Raw genomic sequence first — 17,487 nt, 5'->3', positions numbered from 1 at the left:
GTCTCCCATTAGCACGTCCACTTCAGGCACTGGCAGCATCGCCATCCATGGGTGCACACTGCACCTCACGGAGCCAGTAAGGAACCTTGGCATATTGTTTGACCCTCAGTTGTCCTTTCCACCCCACAGCCATGCCATTACACCCTCTGCCTTCCCCCACCTCTGCAACATTGCCCGGCTCCACCACTGCCTCTCCCCTCAGGCCACTGAAGCTCTCATCCACACATTCATCACATCTAGACTCGACTACGCCAACTCAATTTAAAGGGTTAAATTACAAGGACAGGTTGAATAAACTTGGTCTGTATTCCCTTGAGTTTAGAAGGTTGATTGGTGATCTAATTGAGGTTTTTAAAATGTTAAAGGGATTCGATAGTGAGATTAATTCCTCTGGTAGAGGAATCCAGAACATGGGGACATCATCTTAAAATTAGAGCTAAGTGAAATCAAAAGTCAGTTCTTCACAAAAAGGGGAGTGGAAATCTGGAACTCTCTTCCCCAAAAGGCTGTGGATGCTGGTTACATGCAAATTTTCAAGACTGAAATGGATAGATTTATCTTCTAAGAGTATCAACGGATATGGGGAAAAGATAGGTAATTGGAGTTGAGGTACAGATTAGCCATGATCTAATAGAATGGTAGAACAGAGATAATAACAATATTATTATTATAACAGGCTTGAGGTCAGTTGTACCCTCAACTCCACGACCACCGATGTCCTGACAGCCTGCCTGTCTGATATCGAGTCCTGGATGAGAGACAACTTTCTTCAGCTCAACGTGCGCAAAACTGAGGCTCTCCTGATTGGCTCACGTCAGTGCCTCCGCATCTCAGGCGCTGACAGCATCAGCATCCAAGGCTGCACTCTCCACCTCTCAAAGCCAATCAGCAATCTTGGTGTTCTGTTCGACCCTGAGCTGTCCTTTCTTCCCCACATCTGTGCCACAACTGGCACCGCCTTCCACCACCTCTGGAATATCGCCAGACTATGGCACTACCTCACCCCTCACGCTGCTGAAACACTGGTCCATGCCTTTATCACCTCAAGTCTGGAATACGGGAACTCTCTCCTCGTCGGCCTTCCCGGCACCTCCCTCCACACTGCAGGTCATTCAGAACTCTACAGCTTGTGTGCTGTCCCGCACCAGGCTTCGCGCCCACATCACTCCCACCCTCGCTCGCCTCCACTGGCTCCGCATCCCCCAGAGGATTGAGTTCAAGATCCTCATCCTCACCTACAAGGCCATTCACGGCCTTGCTCCCTCCTACCTCTCCGACTAACTATCCCCCTACTTATCTGCCCGTACCCTCCGTTCTTCTGGCTCCGGTCTGCTCCACATCCCCCGCCCCAACCGCCCGACCATCGGTGGCCTTCAGCCTCTCAGCCCGAGGCTCTGGAACTCTATTCCCCAGTGCCTTCGCCGTTTCCTTCCTTTCCTCCTTCAAGGCCGGTATCAAAACCTTTCTCTTCAACCGTGCCTTCAGCTCCCCTCTCGACTCTCTGCTCCCTCCCTTCCCTCCCCTCACCCTGACCATTTCCCCCCAATGCTCGGATCCCGACCCAACTGTGCAGCGCCTTGAGACGTCCTCCTGACGTGAAAGGCCCTCTATAAATGCAATCTTGTTGTTGTTATGAGGGGCTGAATGGCCTCCTCCTGTTGCAATGTTCCTAAGCACTTTGAGACGTCTGTGACATGATAAGGCACCATATCAAATGCAAGAATTATTGTTATCATTCGTGTATTGATCAGAGAATATTGATCAATATAATGATCAGTCAGGCTGACATTTTACAAGGTAAATGTATCTTTTTTGTGAATGAGTCGCTGACATGACCCCGCCCCTTTGTCCACCTGGCTCCGCCCCTATGACGATGTTGCCAGGGTGACACGTGTTTGCCACGCCCCCAGCCCAGAGAGACAGAACCTGCAGCCCCGCATCGGGGGAACTGGTCCCGACCCCCCGCACCGCACAGGCAGCACAGGTCAGGCAGCACTCACTGGGCAACATGAGGGGCAGCGATCACAACACTGTCTGTGTCTGTGTGTGTGTATGTATGTGTGTGTGTAGGTATGTGTGTGTGTATGTATGTGTGTATATGTGTGTGTGTGTATGTATGTGTGTATATGTGTGTGTGTGTATGTATGTGTGTGTGTATGTATGTGTGTATATGTGTGTGTGTGTATGTATGTGTGTATGTATGTGTGTATACATATATGTTATGCTGACAATTCTCTCTCTCCGCAGTGTCAATGACTTTGTCACACCCGCCCCGCGGCCGGTCACAGCCATGAATGGGCGGGGTTACGGGCTGATGCGGAGCCCGCCGCCAGTGCCGGTGCTGAGGGCCGGCTTCCCCCTGAGCGGCCTGGCGGCCATGTCGCAGATCACCCCGTGTCTGTACCTCAGTAACGGCAGCGCCGCCGCCAACCGCCCCCTGCTGGCCAGCCGCGGCATCACATGTGTCGTCAACGTCACAGTGGAGCTGCCGAGTCCTCATTGGCCGGACGTGGAGCACGTGACGGTGCCGCTGCCTGACCTGCCGCACGCGCCGCTCTCGCTGTACTTCGACACCATCGCCGACAAAGTGCGCAGTGTGAGTGCGCGACAAGGCCGGACCCTGATCCACTGTGTGGCCGGCATCAGCCGCTCGGCCTCGCTCTGCCTCGCCTACCTCATCAAGTACCACCAGCACAGCCTCCTCCAGGCCTATCAGTGGGTCAAGGCGCGGCGGCCAATCATCAGGCCCAACGTGGGCTTCTGGCGGCAGCTGGTGGAGTACGAGAGGAGGGTCTCGGGCAGGAACAGTGTCAAGATGGTGGTCTCGGGCCTCGGACTTGGCCTCATCCCGCAAGTGTCCCAGCGCCAGCCCGCCTCCGGCCTCAGCCCCTTCTGGGCTCTGAGATAAGGCAGTGACGAGAGAAAAGGAAGGAATATGTTAGAGGGAGGGAGGGAGGGAGGGAATGGTTTAGAGGGAGGGAGTCTGTTAGTGGGAGGAGGGAGTGGGTTAGAGATTGAGGCAGAAGGTTTCAGACAGACTGGGTTAGGGGTTAAGGGGAGCTGGGTGAAATGAGAGCAAACATAAAGATGTAAAGAGGTGCGTGTGTGTGTTTGGGATACGATTTGAGGAGGTAATGGAGAGGGAATGAGATGTGGGAAACAAAGAGGGAACGAGAGAAAGGAGCGGGCGAGTTTGGTTGGAAAGGGAATAGACAGATCATGAATTCAAGCAAATAATAAATCTCAATGTTTTTGTGGGAAAGAGAAAAATCATGAAACAAAAAGCCCCAAAACTAAATATTTTGCAAAGACGAGTGAATGTGAACTTGATTTATAATAATAATCCTTGCATTTGATATTGCCTTATCACGTCTTCGAGACGTCTCAAAGTGCATCAAAAAATATACTGTAAAGTTAATTGACTATATATTTGGGCCAAAACGTGGCAGCCAATTGCGCACAGCAGTGTCCCACAAACAGTCTTGGATTGAGTGACAAAATAATTTTTTTAAGGGATTATTACCCCTGGAAAAGCGATTCAACCGTCAATCGACTAACAACAGTGTTCCTATTTACTGCTAGGTAAACAGAGGCGTGTGGAGTAAGGAAACTTGCCCAACATTTCACCCTGCTGGGAAACAAACCCAGGTTTCTCGCTTGCGAGGTGCGGGTGCTAACCACTGAGCTACAAGACTCAACACTTCCATTCACTGGTCTCTACACACGGACACACACAACAGAGCTGGGCCTCAAGGAGAGGGAAAGGGGAGGAGGGGTGAGAGAGGGGCAAGGGGGAAATTATTATTATCAAACGAACACTCACACACACGCTCCCACACATAGGCTTTCTCTCTCACACGCATTCACACACACACACACAATCTGGATTAGTGTTAGGAACAGGAAGAGGCCATTCAGCCGCTTGAGGCTGTTCCACCATTCTATTCGATCACGGTTGATCTGTATATGAACTCCCAATTATTATTTTTATTATTACCTCTGTGACCCGCTAACCCCACACTGATCCTTCCACTCAGCAGGCTCCAACCTGCTCCATGTACCCCGCCCTGCCTGCCCCACCATCGGTGGTCAGACCTTCAGACAGACGCACAAACAGAGACACTCACAGACACACATGCACACACCAAGACACACGCACACTAACACAGACACACGGCAGAGTTGAATTCATGATATACTTTTAATTGTGTGAACACAACAGTGTAAAATGCAGCAGAGAAACTACAAACGTAAGTATTTATTTCCCTCTTTGGCCCACGTGACATTGAGACGTCTCAAAGCGCTTTCCAGAAATCACTTTAAAATGTATTGATTGTGTGACATCCCCGCAAACGCCATGAATTGAACGAACAGTATTATCTGTGGCTAGAATACCGAGAGAGAGGGACAGAGAGAGAAACTTCCTTCTCTTTCCTACAGCACCACGGAAGATCTTTAACGTCCAGCCTGAACAGGGCATGGACGGGGAGTGAGGTTTAATGTCCGACCATTCAACATTTCTAATTCCCTCTCTCACACCCTGATGCATGGATCGGTTTGAGAGATGCATGGAGATGGAAAGCGACTTGGGGAATTGGGATGGATTGAGGTGTGAGAGGGAGGTGGTTGGAGACTTGGGAGTAAAGGAATGGATTGAGGGAGACATTAAAAATGGACACTTGTATCAATTTGGCTGTCAATGGTCAGCTGTCAAGCAAAGTGAGGGGCGCAAGGCGTGTTGGGAGTTGTAGTCCTCCCGTTTGATCCCTGTTCGTGTGTCTGAGAACTACAACTCCCAGGCTGCCTCGCGCGCCACTCAATGACTGCGGACACATCTAAAATGCCCTTTTATGGTCAAATCGAGCCCATTGAAGTCCGAAAAGGTCCCACGGACATTCATGTTGGCCTCATGTTGGATTGGTTTAAAAATTAGGTTAAAGCTTCCACGTCGGCACGTTTGTGCTTTAAAGTGGAGATGAGCTATGGATTGCAGTAGCGCGCATGCTCAGTGTAAATGCGGTGGTGAGACCGGCATCGGTTCCCTGAAGGACGGATTGCAACTCCGGAAGTTTATATTTATAATGTAACGAATCTGCGTGTTTACTGCGATAAATAAGAGTTTAATGGGGAAACAACTTTGCGGCTGTCGCTCTGGATGCTGGGAGTTGTAGTCGCACTGCGCATGCTCGCAATTCCCAGAGTGCGCCGCGCGCCAGTTGACACCAATGGCTATTGTACTGAGGCCCCGCCCCCCGAGGGCGGTACCCGACTCCCAGGCGGGGAGGCGGGGCCACGCTCACACGTCACCATCTTTGGCCTTAATGCCCCGCCCCAGTTTCCATTGAGGTTTTGGGGCCTGAACTCGATCGTCGCTGTTGTTGGTGTTTTTGATCCGCGGAGGAAACCGCGCCTCAGATTCATGTTTCCCGGGGAGCAGCCGCCCCCCAATAAGGTATCTCTCTGCCCCCCCCCCACTCCCCCCCACACTCCCCCCTCACACTCTCCCACTAACACACTCCCCCCACACTCCCCCCTCACACTCTCCCACTAACACACTCCCCCCCACACTCCCCCCTCACACTCCCCCCCCCACTCCCCCTCACACTCTCCCACTACACACTCCCCCCCCCACTCCCCCTCACACTCCCCCCCACTCCCCCTCCACTCCCCCCCCACTCCCCCTCACACTCTCCCTACCCTCCCCACACTCCCGCCCACACTCCCCCCTCACACTCTCCCACTAACACATTCCCCCTCACACTCCCCCCACACTCCCCCCTCACACCCCCCCCCACACTCCCCCTCACACTCCCACAACACATTCCCCCTCCACTCCCCCCCACACTCCCCCTCACACTCCCCCTAACACATTCCCCTCACACTCCCCCCCACACTCCCCCTCACACTCCTCCCTCCACCACTCCCCCCCACACTCCCCCCCTCACTCTCTATCCCCCCTCACACCCCCCCCTCACATTCCCCTCCCCCTCACACCCCCCCTCACATTCCCCCTCTCACACTCGCCCCCCCACACTCTCTCCCCCCCCCACACTCGCCCCCCACACCCCCCCACTCGCCCCCCACACTCTCCCCCCCACTCTCTCCCCCCCACACTCTCTCCCCCCCCACACTCGCCCCCCACACTCTCTCCCCCCCCACACTCTCTCCCCCCCACACTCTCTCCCCCCCCACTCTCTCCCCCCCACACTCTCCCCCCCCACACTCTCTCCCCCCCCACACTCCCCCCCTCACTCTCCCCCCTCACACTCTCCCACTAACACACTCCCCCCCCTCACTCTCCCCCACCACACTCCTCCCCCACCACACACTCCCCCCCCGCACTCCCCCCCCCACACTCCCCCCCCTCACTCTCCCCCACACTCTCCACCCCTCACACTCTATCCCCCCCTCACACTCCCCCGCCCCCTCACACACCCCCCCCTCACATTCCCCCTCTCACACTCGCCCCCCACACTCTCTCCCCCCCACACTCTCTCCCCCCCCACACTCTCTCCCCCCCCACACTCTCTCCCCCCCCCACCTCTCCCCCCCCCACACTCTCCGCCCCCCTCTCACACTCTCCGCCCCCCTCTCACACTCTCTCGCCTCCTCACACACTCTCCCCCCCCACGCACTCTCCGCCCTCCTCACACTCTCCCCCCCCCTCACACTCTCTTTCCCCCCCCCACTCTCTCTCTCTCCCTCACACTCTTTCTTTCCCACTCCCGCCCTGCACTCTCTCTCCCCCAACCACTCTTTGTCCCCCCTCACACTCTCCGCCCCCTCACACTCTCTTCTCTCCCCCCCACCCCCACAGGCTCGCTCTCTCACTTTCCCCTCTTTCACTCTTGTCTCTCTCACTCCCTCGCTCTCACTCTATTTAACTACCCCTTCACACCCCCTCACTCCCCACCCTTTCTCGCAATCTCTTTCTCTCACTCCCCCCTCACACTCTCTCTCTCTCTCACTCCTCCCTAACTCTCTCTCTCTCTCTCACTCCCACCTCACACTCTCTCTCTCACTCCCCCCTCACTCTCTCTCTCTCACTCCCCCTTCACACTCTCATTCTTTCTCGCATTCTCTCACACAGATGATGAAGCGCCGGAGAGCGGACGCTGACCAGACATGGCCGGAGGAGCGAGTAAACATGGAACATGGGCTGTACACACTGCACAACATGTTCCGCCTGGTTGGCACACACCTGACTCACCGCGATGTGCGTGTTTTCTCCTTCCTGTTTGTTGATGTGATCGGGGATGACCAGCGTGGTGAAATTAAAGATGGCCGTGACTTCTTTCTCACGCTCGAGCGACAGGGTCGCTGTGATGAGAATAATTTCCGGCAAGTTCTGCAGCTTCTGAGGATCATCACACGTCATGATCTCCTGCCTTACGTCACACTCAAACGCAGGGAGAGCGGTGAGAGCAAGCGAGGGAATGACACAATGGGAGGGACAACAGGAGAGAGAGATGAGATTGAAAGATGGAGACTGAGTTAGAGACTGAGAGAGATTGAGATGGAGACTGACAGCAAGAGAGAGAGACACTGAGAGAGCAGAGAGAGACAGAGCGAGAAAGATTGACAGGGAGAGAGGGACTGAGACAGAGAGAGACTTGAGATAGAGAGACTGAGATAGAGACTTGAGAGCGAGAGAGACTGAAGAGTATTTGTTAATCTATATGATCAAGACTCCTTCACAACTCTCTTTGTCGCTCTCTCTCACACAGTTATACCAGATCCTGTGGATAAATACCTTGAGGAAACATCTATGACTTTTATAAAATCGCGAACTTCGGGAACAAGTGGACAAGAGACCGGAAAAACAGGTAAAGCTCCCCCTACACTGTGCGCCCATCCACACTCCCAGGTCAGGGTTAGAGACACAGTAATGCTCCCTCTACACTGTACATTTCTCTCTCTTAAGCTTCTGCAAAGAATCTCTGTTACTCACCCACTGGACCTCAGATGAGTCAGTACCGTCCGGGCAGACTGTGTCCCCAGCGCACGTCTCGTCGCAAGAGAAAGCGAGCTCCAATTTCAGAGAACAAGGAGAAGCAGACTTGTGGTCAGTCACTACGCATCTCCTTCTCACACTTCAATTCATCGCCTGGATGCTCTCGCCCTGTCTCCCTCCCTCGCCCGCTCTCCCTCGCCCGCTCTCCCTCGCCCGCTCTCCCTCGCCTGGTCTCTGCCTCGCTAGGTCTGGCACTTGCTCACTCAGTCTCTGGCTCCCTCTGTGTTTCGCTGTCTTTGATTCGCTTGGTCTGGCTCGCTCTGGCTCACTTGGTCTGGCTCTCGCTCGTTCTGACTATGGCTCGCTTGATCTCTCGCTCTGTCTCTTGCTCGCTCATTGCTTGTGTTTATGTCTCTCATGCTTTCTCTCTCTGCAGATATCCGTCTCCGCGTGCGAGCGGAATACTGCCAACATGACTCGGCCTTGCAGGGAAACGTCTTCTCGAACAAGCCGGATCCCCTTGATCGGCAGTTTGAGTGTTTCAGTCAGGCCAACACCATCCTCAAGTCCAGGGACTTGGGTTCCATTATCTGCGACATTAAATTCTCAGAGCTGACCTATTTGGACGCCTTTTGGAGGGATTATATTAATGGGTCATTGCTCGAGGCGCTCAAGGGTGTGTTTATCACAGAGTCCCTGAAACAAGCTGTGGGACACGAGGCCATCAAGCTCCTGGTCAATGTCGATGAAGATGATTATCGTCACGGTAGGCAGCGTCTCTTGGGGAACCTGGTGTCTCCGAGTGGCCCTTGAGTGGTCCCTGAGCGAGACGAAGAGAGAGGGAGAGACAGAGAGAGGGAGAGCCGAAGAGAGGGAGAGCCTAATAGAGGGAGAGACAGAGAGGGAGAGACTGAGCGAGAGAAAGACTGAGAGAAAGCGGAGAAGACCGAGAGGTTCGGTTGCTCTCTCTTGTTGCTCTATCCAATTGCTCTCTGTGCATGTCTCTCTCTGTCATCAGTGAGTATGTGTGAAATGCGTTTCTCCCTCTCCCGGTGTCCTAGCCAACTGATAAAACCACTCACTCGCCTCACAGCTGTTTGCAGAGACGTTGCCATGTGCAAACAGTGGTTGCCCAATAAACACACAGTCACTACACCTACACTTTACTGTAAATCGTATTAAACTGGTTTCACATTAATAGTTGTGTTCAGAAGTTCAATACTGTCTCTTTGTTTCTCTCAGTCTTTCTGTCTATCAGTCTGTCTCATTCTATCACAATAGGAGTATGTCTCAAAGCAAGTCTCCTACACTGTGCATCCACGCTCCCAAGTCAGGGTCAGCGACACAATGAAGCTCCCTCTACACTGTCCGTCCACACTCTCAGGTCAGGGTTAGCTAAATGCATTAACCTGAAGCAATCACTGCACTTTACAGTAAATCCCTTCAAGCACTTTGAGACATCTCAAAGTTGGAAAAAGTTGTTGGATTAAATGGATTATTACTATTAAAAGTGGAAGTGTGGACTCCTCACATAGACGATCACAATCCTTACCCCCAACATTAACAGTTAACCGTCACCTAAAACTCCGACAAAACTGCCTAAACTGGGAGAATTGGGATTATTTCCGAGCTATATTGTGGGGCTGGGAAAAATGTATTTTACTCTTTGTTTCTACAGCTAACAGTTTTGAAGTTAAAATGTAGAGAAACATTTAAATATTTTTCTCTGATTAAACATGAGGGTAAAAAGTACAGAAATGTATTTCGTTGCATTTCTCTGTGGCTAGACATTGTGACGGTAAAATGCAGAGACATTTATTCAAATATTTTTCTCTGTTAATTTTCTTTTAAATGTTTGTGACAGTAAGATTTCCAGATTTACCAAAATTTCTTGGTCCACAGAGGCCAGCCTGAGCCAAGCACCAATGCAAGAAAACTGAATGTGTAACTTCTGTGCCCCGGCACACTCCAGCCTCTACCCGCAGTCCTTCCACCCCACAATCCTACCTCCCCCACTCACTCCCGTCCCCCCGTATAGTCCTTCACCCCCACACAGTCCTGCCCCCACTCACACTCCCGTCCCCCCCGCACACTCCCGCCCTCCCTGCACACACCTGCCCCCCCCCCCCCACCGCACATTGCTGAGCTTCAGAGACATTATCACTGTCCACTTCCCCTTAATGTAAATTGTGAACAACTCTTGGCCAGCACAGCTTTTCCTTCTATTGTGTAACTTGTCTTAAAAACAATTGCTATTGTTGTGTTCTTATCTGGAGATTTGTAGACACCTTCCACCAGAGTCTTGCCTCCTTTCTTGTTCCTTAATTCTATCCATAGTGTTTCCGTGACCTGATCACCTTTGTTAAAGTTCTTTCTATCTACTGCTGTACTTGGGTGTTATCAATATTGCTCTTTCTCATTTCCCAATTTTCCTGTCCTTTCTAAAGATTTTACAGCCTGGAATATTTAGCTCTCAGTAATGCCCAGTTTGTAACCAGGTCTCTGTAATGGCTACTACATCAGACCCTTTAAGCTCAATTTGTGTTTCTAACTTGTTTTATTCTTTTATGCTATGTATTTGTGGACAGACATTTATTAGGGTAATTGTCCTCACTTGCCCATATGGCCCAATGGTGTTTTTCTCTTATCATGTTTTTTGTGTTTATTTCCTAACACCATTTCTCTTTCTGAAGAAATTCAGTTATTTATCATTTTTTGTTTTCTAAGCTTTGCTCTTCTCTGTCTTTAGTCTACTGTTTCCACTTGAGTCAAAGGTTGTCAGTGGAAGTCCTCCCGACTTGAAAGGTACTGTATAAATGTAATGTTGTTGTCCTGGAACCGGTACAGGTTTGTGTTGCTCTTGAATGCCGGGCTAATGCTCATTCATACCGGGTGATGGCTGGTTCTTCATACATCAATGAAGTTCGGTGACTTTGTCCCCATCCATCTCTGTTTGACGAAGATTGTGAACAACTCTTGAATACTCTGGCTTTTCCTTTTACCGTGTAACCCGTCTCAAAGACGGCGATAGCAGAATCACTCTGTGGAATCTTTATTTTGCAGTTACATCGCTGCGTTAGTTTTTAAACTGTCAGCTAAATTTCGGTCATAAAGGCATCCAACTGGGAATCGTTTGGAGACGAGGTGGAGCTGAAGACCGGGTGAGGCGTCAATGATTAATGCGCTGAGCTCAGTTGTCATCCGAAGGTAGATCTGTACTAATGGGAACCAAACTGCTAACTGAAGCTCATGTTTCTCTCCCTAGCACTTTGGGACTCGTGGAGGATAAGGTAAGTATGTGCTAGTGGGAACCCTGCGATGACGGCAAACTTTGTACCTCTTTCTCGCACCTTTTTACACTCCAGAGGTTTGGCAATACTATGTGGACATCATGCAGGATGTCAGACATCCGAACATGTATGAGCCAAACTCTGATTCACACTGGAGGTTGGGATTAGAAGTAGGTAGTAACAGAGGCTGAGGTTTGAGAGGGACAGGACTGGGAGATGTTGATGGATTAATGTGTTGAGCTCACAAGTTGGGTCCAGGGTTTAATTCATCAACACAGCTTGTAGGAATCGCAGAGATTGAGGTCAGACACGGGCTGGCTCGGAGATGCCGGGGCTGGTTCGCGGATCCTGGGGTGGGTACAGAGTTGCCTGTTGTTGGGGCTGATTCGGGTTTCCTGGGGCCGGTTCGGGGTTGCGGGGTTTCCTCGCGGATTGTGGGGCTGGTTCGGGGTTGCTGGGATCGGGTCAGGGTCCAATCTTTCTCCTCTCTATCATACTTTGTCTTTCTCTATTACGATATTTCTCCTTTCTATCACACTTTCTGTCTCTATTAGAATCTGTGTCCTCTCTATCACACTTGCTCTCTCTATTACAACCTTTTCCCCGTCTATCACACTTTCTCTCTATCAGAATCTCTCTCCTCTCTATCACACTTTCTACCATAATCTTTCTTCTCTGTTTCACTTTCTCTCTCTCTCACAACCTTTCTCCTCTCTATCACGTTCTCTCTGTTGCAATCTTTCTCCTCTCTATTCCAATCATTCTAACAAACTTTCTATTGCAATCTGTCTCCTCTCTGTCACACTTTCTCTCTATTGCAATCTTTCTCCTTCTCTATCCCAATTTTCCTCCTCTCTCACATTTCCTCTCAATCGCAATCTTTCTCCTTTCTAACACACTCTCTCTATCAGAATATTTCTCCTCTCTATCAGACTTGCTCTATCTATTACAACCTTCTCCCTCTCTCTCACTGTTTCTATCAGAATCTTTCTACCCTTCTCTCCATTACAAACTATTCCCTCTCTATCACACTTTGTATCAAAATCTTTCTCCTCTCTATCACACTTTCTCTCTCTGTTGCAAGCTTTTCCTTGTCTCTTTCACACTTTCTCTCTCTATTCCAGTCTTTCTCCTTCTTTCTTCCTCTATCACAATTTTTCTCCTCTATCGCACTTTTTCTGTCTCATGCAATCTTTCTCCTCTCTGTCACGCTTTCTCTCTCTATCACAATCTTTCTCTCTATCATACTTCGTCTCTCTCTATTACAATCTTTCTCTTTTCTAACACACTTTCTCTCTCTATCAGATTCTTTCTCCTCTCTATCATACTTGGTCTCTCTATTACAATCTTTTCCCTCTTTATCACTCTTTCTATCAGAATCTTTTTCCTTCTCTATTACAACCTTTTATCTCTCTATCGCACTTTCTCTGTATCGCAATCTTTCTCCTCTGTTTCATACTTTCTCTCTATTACAATCTTTCTCCTTCTTTCTAACACACTTTCTCTCTATATTGCTATCTTTCTCTCTATCACACTTTATCTCTATTGCAATCTTTCTCCTCTCTATCATACTTTGTCTCTCTCTAACATAATCTCTCTCCTCTATTCCACACTTTCTCTCTCTATCGTACATTGTCTCTCTTTATTACAATTTTTCTCCTCTCTATCAAACTTTCTCTCTATTCCAATCTTTCTCCTCTCTCACACCTGTTAGTGTTTGTGATCTGATTTAATGGTGTGTTTGATGGTGTCTCTGAAGCATTCAATAGGAAATTCTAGGAAAGTGTGACTGCTGTAAAGTAATGAATATAAACCCTGAACCAGCCAATAGCCAACAGCCCATGTGATGATACTGACTGTTTCCAGCTGTGAAGGGAGGACCTTCAACTGGACCTTGTGAGGAATGTGATTCGCTCATTGGCCACATATCAAACCTGAACCTTTGGGTATTCAACCCAGAGGCTGAGCTCAGTCAAACCATTGTCGGAAGGAGTCACTTCATCATCTCAGAGAGAGCAGATGAGTTGCTGGAGGTTTGTGGTTCAGAGCTATGAAATGGTCAGTTTGCTTGTGGTGGAGCTTGGCTCAGGCTGGTCTCTCTATGGACTATATCAGGTAAGTCTGTATTTGTGAGAACCTTCTGGTGGGCTGTACATTGTCAGTAATGTTTGTTAAGGGAAACTGAGCTTCAGAGACATTATCACTGTCTACCTGCTCTCCATGTAAATTGTGAGCAATTCTTGGCCAGTTTGGCTTCTCCTTTTATTGTGTAACTTGTCTCAAAAACAATTGCTGTTTTGTTTCTATCTGGTGTCTGTAGACAACTTCCACCAGAGTCTTGCCTCCTTTGCTGTTCCTTAATTCTACCCATAGTTTTTCCACAGCCTGATCACCTTTACTAAAGTGCTTTCTATCTACTGCTGTACTTGAGTGTTATCCATATTGCTCTTCCTCCTTTCCCAATTTTCCTGTCCTTTCTAAAGATCTTACAGCCTGGAATATTTAGCTCTCCAGTAATGCCCAGCTTGTAGCCAGGTCTATGTAATGGCTACTACATCAGACCCTTTAAGCTGAATTTGTGTTTCTAACTTGTTTTATTCTTTTATGCTATGTATTTGTGGATAGACACTTAAGATAACTGTCCTCATTTGCCTATATGGTCGAATGGTGTTTTTCTCTTGTCATTTTTTTGTTTATTTCCTAAAAAACATTTCTCTTTCTGGAGAAATTGAGTTATTTATCACTTTTTGTTTTCTAATCTTTGCTCTTCTCTGTATTTAGTTTATTGTTTCCACTTGAGTTAGAGGTTGTTAGTGGACATCCTCTTGATGTGAAAAGCACTCTATAAATGTAATTTTGTTGTTGTCCTGGAACCAGTGCAGGTTTGTGTTGATCTTGAACGCTGGGCTAATGTTCGTTCATACCACATGATAGCTGGATTTTCGTACGTCAATGAACTTTGGAGACCTTGTCCCCGTGAAGTCCTGTAGCTCAGTGGTTAGAGCACTCACTTTGCAAGTGAGAGACCTGAGTTCAATTCCAGGCAGAGGGCGAGACCTTGGGCAATTCACTTTAGTGTGTTCTGTGAAGCGCTTTGGGACATCCTCCCGACGTGAAAAGCGCTATATCAAATGCAAGGATTATTATTATTATTATTATTATTTATCCTTCTTTCTAATACTTTCTCTCTCCATCAGAATCTTTCTCTCCTCTATCACACCTTTTCTCTGTTTCAATCTTTCTCTCTATCGCAATCTTTCTCCTCTCTCACACCTGTTAGTCTTTGTGATCTGATTTAATGGTGTGTTTGATGGTGTATCACACTTTCTCTCTCTATTAAATCTTTGCTCTCTCTATCACTCTTTCTATCAGAATCTTTCTCCTCTCTATTACAACCTTTTCTGTCTCTGTCACACAATTTCTCTCTATCACAATCTTTCTCCTCTCTATCACACGTTCACTCTCTATTGCAATCGTTCTCCTTCTCTCCATCATACTTTGTCTCTCTCTATTACAAACGTTGTCCTCTCTCTCACTCCTATCAAAATCTTTCACCTCTCTATTACAACCTTTTCCATCTCTGTCGCACTTTGTGTATCACAATATTTCTCCTTCTCGCCATCGCAATGTTTCTCCTTTCTAACACTTTCTCTCTATCACACTTGCTCTCTATTACAAGCTTTTCCCTCTCTATCACACTTTCTCTGTGTCAGAATCTTTCTCCTTACCACACTCTCTCTATTGCAATCTTTCTCCTCTCTATCACACTTCCTCTCTATTGCAATCTTTCTCCTCTCTATTGCGATCACTCTCCTCTATCAAAATCTTTGTCCTCTCTATTACAACCTTTTCCCTCTCTACACAATCTTTCTCCTTCTCTCTTTCACACTTTCTGTCTGAATTCCAATCTTTCTCCTTCTTGCTAACACACTTTCTCTCCCTATCATACTTTCTCACTCCATCATACTTTGCCTTTGTATACTACAATCTTTCTCCTCTTTATCACACTTGCTTTCTATCGCCATCTTTCTCTTTCTCACTATTGCAATCTTTCTCCTTCTCTATCACACTTTCTCTCTATTGCATTCTTTCTCATTCTCTCTATCACACTCTCTCTATTGCAACCTTTCTCCTCGCAATCACACTTTCTCTCTCTCTATTCCAATCTTTCTAACACACTTTCTCTCTATCGTATTCTTTCTCCTCTCTATTGCAATCTTTCTCCTGTCACACTTTCTCTCTATCACAATCTTTCGTGTCTCTTTCACTTTCCCTCTATTCCAAACTTTCTCTTCTCTATCACACTTTCTCTATTTTAATCTCTCCAATCTATCACTCTTTCTATCAGAATCTTTTACGCTTTCTATCTATTGCAATCTTCTCTCTATCACACTTTGTCTCTGTTGCAATCTTTCTTCTCTCTGTCACACTTTCTCTTTATTACAATCTTTCATCTCACTATCACACTTTCCCTCTCTATTCCAAACGTTCTCTTCTCTATCACACTTTCTATTTTAATCTCTCTCCTCTCTTTCACTCTTTCTATCAGAATATTTTCCTCTCTATTACAACCTTTTCCGTCTCTGTCACACTTTCTCTCTGTTACAAACTTTTCCCTCTAACACTCTTTCTATCAGAATCTTTCTCCTCTCTATTACACTTTCTCTCCATTGCAATCTTCCCTCTATCACAATGTGTCTCTATTGCAATCTTTCTCCTCTTTAACACTTTCTTTCTATCGCAATCCTTCTTCTCTATCACACTTTCTCTCTTGTGCAATCTTTCTCCTTCTCTCCATCATACTTTGTCTCTCTCTATTACAAACGTTGCTCTCTCTCTCTCACTCCTTTTGCCTTCACTCTATTACAACCTTTTCCGTCTGTCACACTTTCTGTGTATCACAATATTTCTTCTTCGCCATTGCAATGTTTCTCCTTTCTAACACTTTCTCTCTATCACACTTGCTCTCTCTATCAGAATCTTTCTCCTTACCACACTCTCTATTGCAATCTTTCTCCTCTCTATCACACTTCCTCCCCATCGCAATCTTTCTCCTCTCTATTGCGATCACTTTCCTCTGAGAAACTTTGTCCTCTATTGCAACCTTTTCCCTCTCTATCACACTTTCTCTCTTTCACTTTCTCTCCCTATCATACTTCCTCACTCTATCGTACTTTGCCTCTGTATACTACAATCTTTCTCCTCTCTGTCACTTTCTCTCTATTGCAATCTTTCATCTCACTTTCACTCTCTATTCCAAACTTCCTCTTCTCTATCACACTTTCTCTCTATTTTAATCTCTGTCTCTTTCACTCTTTCTATCAGAATCTTCTCTCTATTGCAACCTTTTCCGTCTCCGTCACACTTTCTTTCTGTTACAAACTTTTCCCTCTATCTCTCTTTCTATCAGAATCTTTCTCCTCTCTATTACACTTTCTTTCTATCGCAATCTTTCTTCTCTCTATCACACTTTCTCTCTTGTGCAATCTTTCTCCTTTTCTCTATCACAATCTTTCTCCTCTCTATCACACTTTCACTCTAATGCAATTTTTCTCCTCTCCATCATACTTTGCCTCTCTATTACAAACGTTGCCCTCTCTTACTCCTGTCAGAATCTTTCACCTTCTGTTGATGACAACCTTTGCGTCTCTGTCACACTTTCTGTGTATCGCAATATTTCTCCATCGCACCTTCTCGCCATCGCAATGTTTCTCCTTCTTTCTAACACACTTTCCCTCTATTACAAGCTTTTCCCTCTATCAGTTTCTTTCTCCTCACCACACTCTCTCTCTATTGCAATCTTTCTCCTCTTTATTGCGATCACTCTCCTCTATCAGAATCTTTGTCCTCTATTACAACCTTTATCCTCTCTGTCACACTTTCTCCCTATCGCAATCATTCTCCTTCTCTATCACACTCTGTCTATAGCAATCTTTCCCTTCTCTCTATCACACTCTCTCTATTGCAATCTTTCTCCTCTCTCACAATCTATCTCTCTCTTTCACACTTTCTCTCTATTTTAATCTCTCTCCTGTTTATCACTCTTTAATCGTAATCTTTTTCCTCTCACACTTTTTCTCTATCACAATCTTTCTTCTCACTTTCACACTTTCTCTCTATTTTAATCTCTCCTCTCTTTCGCTCTTTCTATCAGAATCTTTCTCCTCTCTATTACAACCATTTCCGTCTCTGTCACACTTTCTATCAGAATATTTCTCCTCTCCATCACACTTTGTCTGTTAC

The 17,487-nt window shown here is 47.5% G+C and overlaps 2 protein-coding genes across 3 annotated transcripts; both read left to right on the top strand.

The window, feature by feature from the left end:
* The first annotated feature begins 1,927 nt into the window (after positions 1-1,927).
* LOC103189291 (dual specificity protein phosphatase 14-like) lies at positions 1,928-3,124 on the top strand. Its single transcript, XM_007909638.1, has 2 exons — positions 1,928-1,984; positions 2,248-3,124. The coding sequence occupies exon 2, from the start codon at positions 2,291-2,293 to the stop codon at positions 2,906-2,908; it is 618 nt and encodes a 205-aa protein (XP_007907829.1). The 5' UTR covers positions 1,928-1,984; positions 2,248-2,290; the 3' UTR covers positions 2,909-3,124.
* A 2,194-nt stretch (positions 3,125-5,318) lies between these two features.
* dedd (death effector domain containing) lies at positions 5,319-9,152 on the top strand. Of its 2 annotated transcripts, XM_007909640.2 has the most exons (5): positions 5,319-5,452; positions 7,091-7,418; positions 7,728-7,826; positions 7,925-8,065; positions 8,391-9,152. In XM_007909640.2, exons 1-5 carry the CDS (start codon positions 5,420-5,422, stop codon positions 8,765-8,767), a joined length of 978 nt encoding a protein of 325 aa, XP_007907831.1. In that variant the 5' UTR covers positions 5,319-5,419; the 3' UTR covers positions 8,768-9,152. The 2 variants fall into 2 exon arrangements, with proteins under 2 accessions (XP_007907831.1, XP_007907832.1); XM_007909641.2 differs by lacking the exon at positions 7,925-8,065.
* The last annotated feature ends 8,335 nt before the right edge of the window (positions 9,153-17,487 follow it).

This window comes from Callorhinchus milii, unplaced genomic scaffold, assembly GCF_018977255.1.
Source record: "Callorhinchus milii isolate IMCB2004 unplaced genomic scaffold, IMCB_Cmil_1.0 Scaffold8, whole genome shotgun sequence".
Classification (NCBI taxonomy): domain Eukaryota; kingdom Metazoa; phylum Chordata; class Chondrichthyes; order Chimaeriformes; family Callorhinchidae; genus Callorhinchus; species Callorhinchus milii.
The sequence above is the reverse complement of the archived record's forward strand: the minus strand, read 5'-3'. Positions and strand labels throughout refer to the sequence as shown.

What these genes read in the sequence shown, in the direction of transcription:
- LOC103189291 (XM_007909638.1), top strand. Translation starts at nt 2,291, where the DNA reads ATGAATGGGCGGGGTTACGGGCTGATGCGGAGCCCGCCGCCAGTGCCG.
- dedd (XM_007909640.2), top strand. Translation starts at nt 5,420, where the DNA reads ATGTTTCCCGGGGAGCAGCCGCCCCCCAATAAG. An exon ending in AGCAGCCGCCCCCCAATAAG is followed by an intron (nt 5,453 to 7,090) that starts GTATCTCTCTGC and finishes TCTCTCACACAG; the next exon opens with ATGATGAAGCGCCGGAGAGC. An exon ending in ACTCAAACGCAGGGAGAGCG is followed by an intron (nt 7,419 to 7,727) that starts GTGAGAGCAAGC and finishes TCTCTCACACAG; the next exon opens with TTATACCAGATCCTGTGGAT.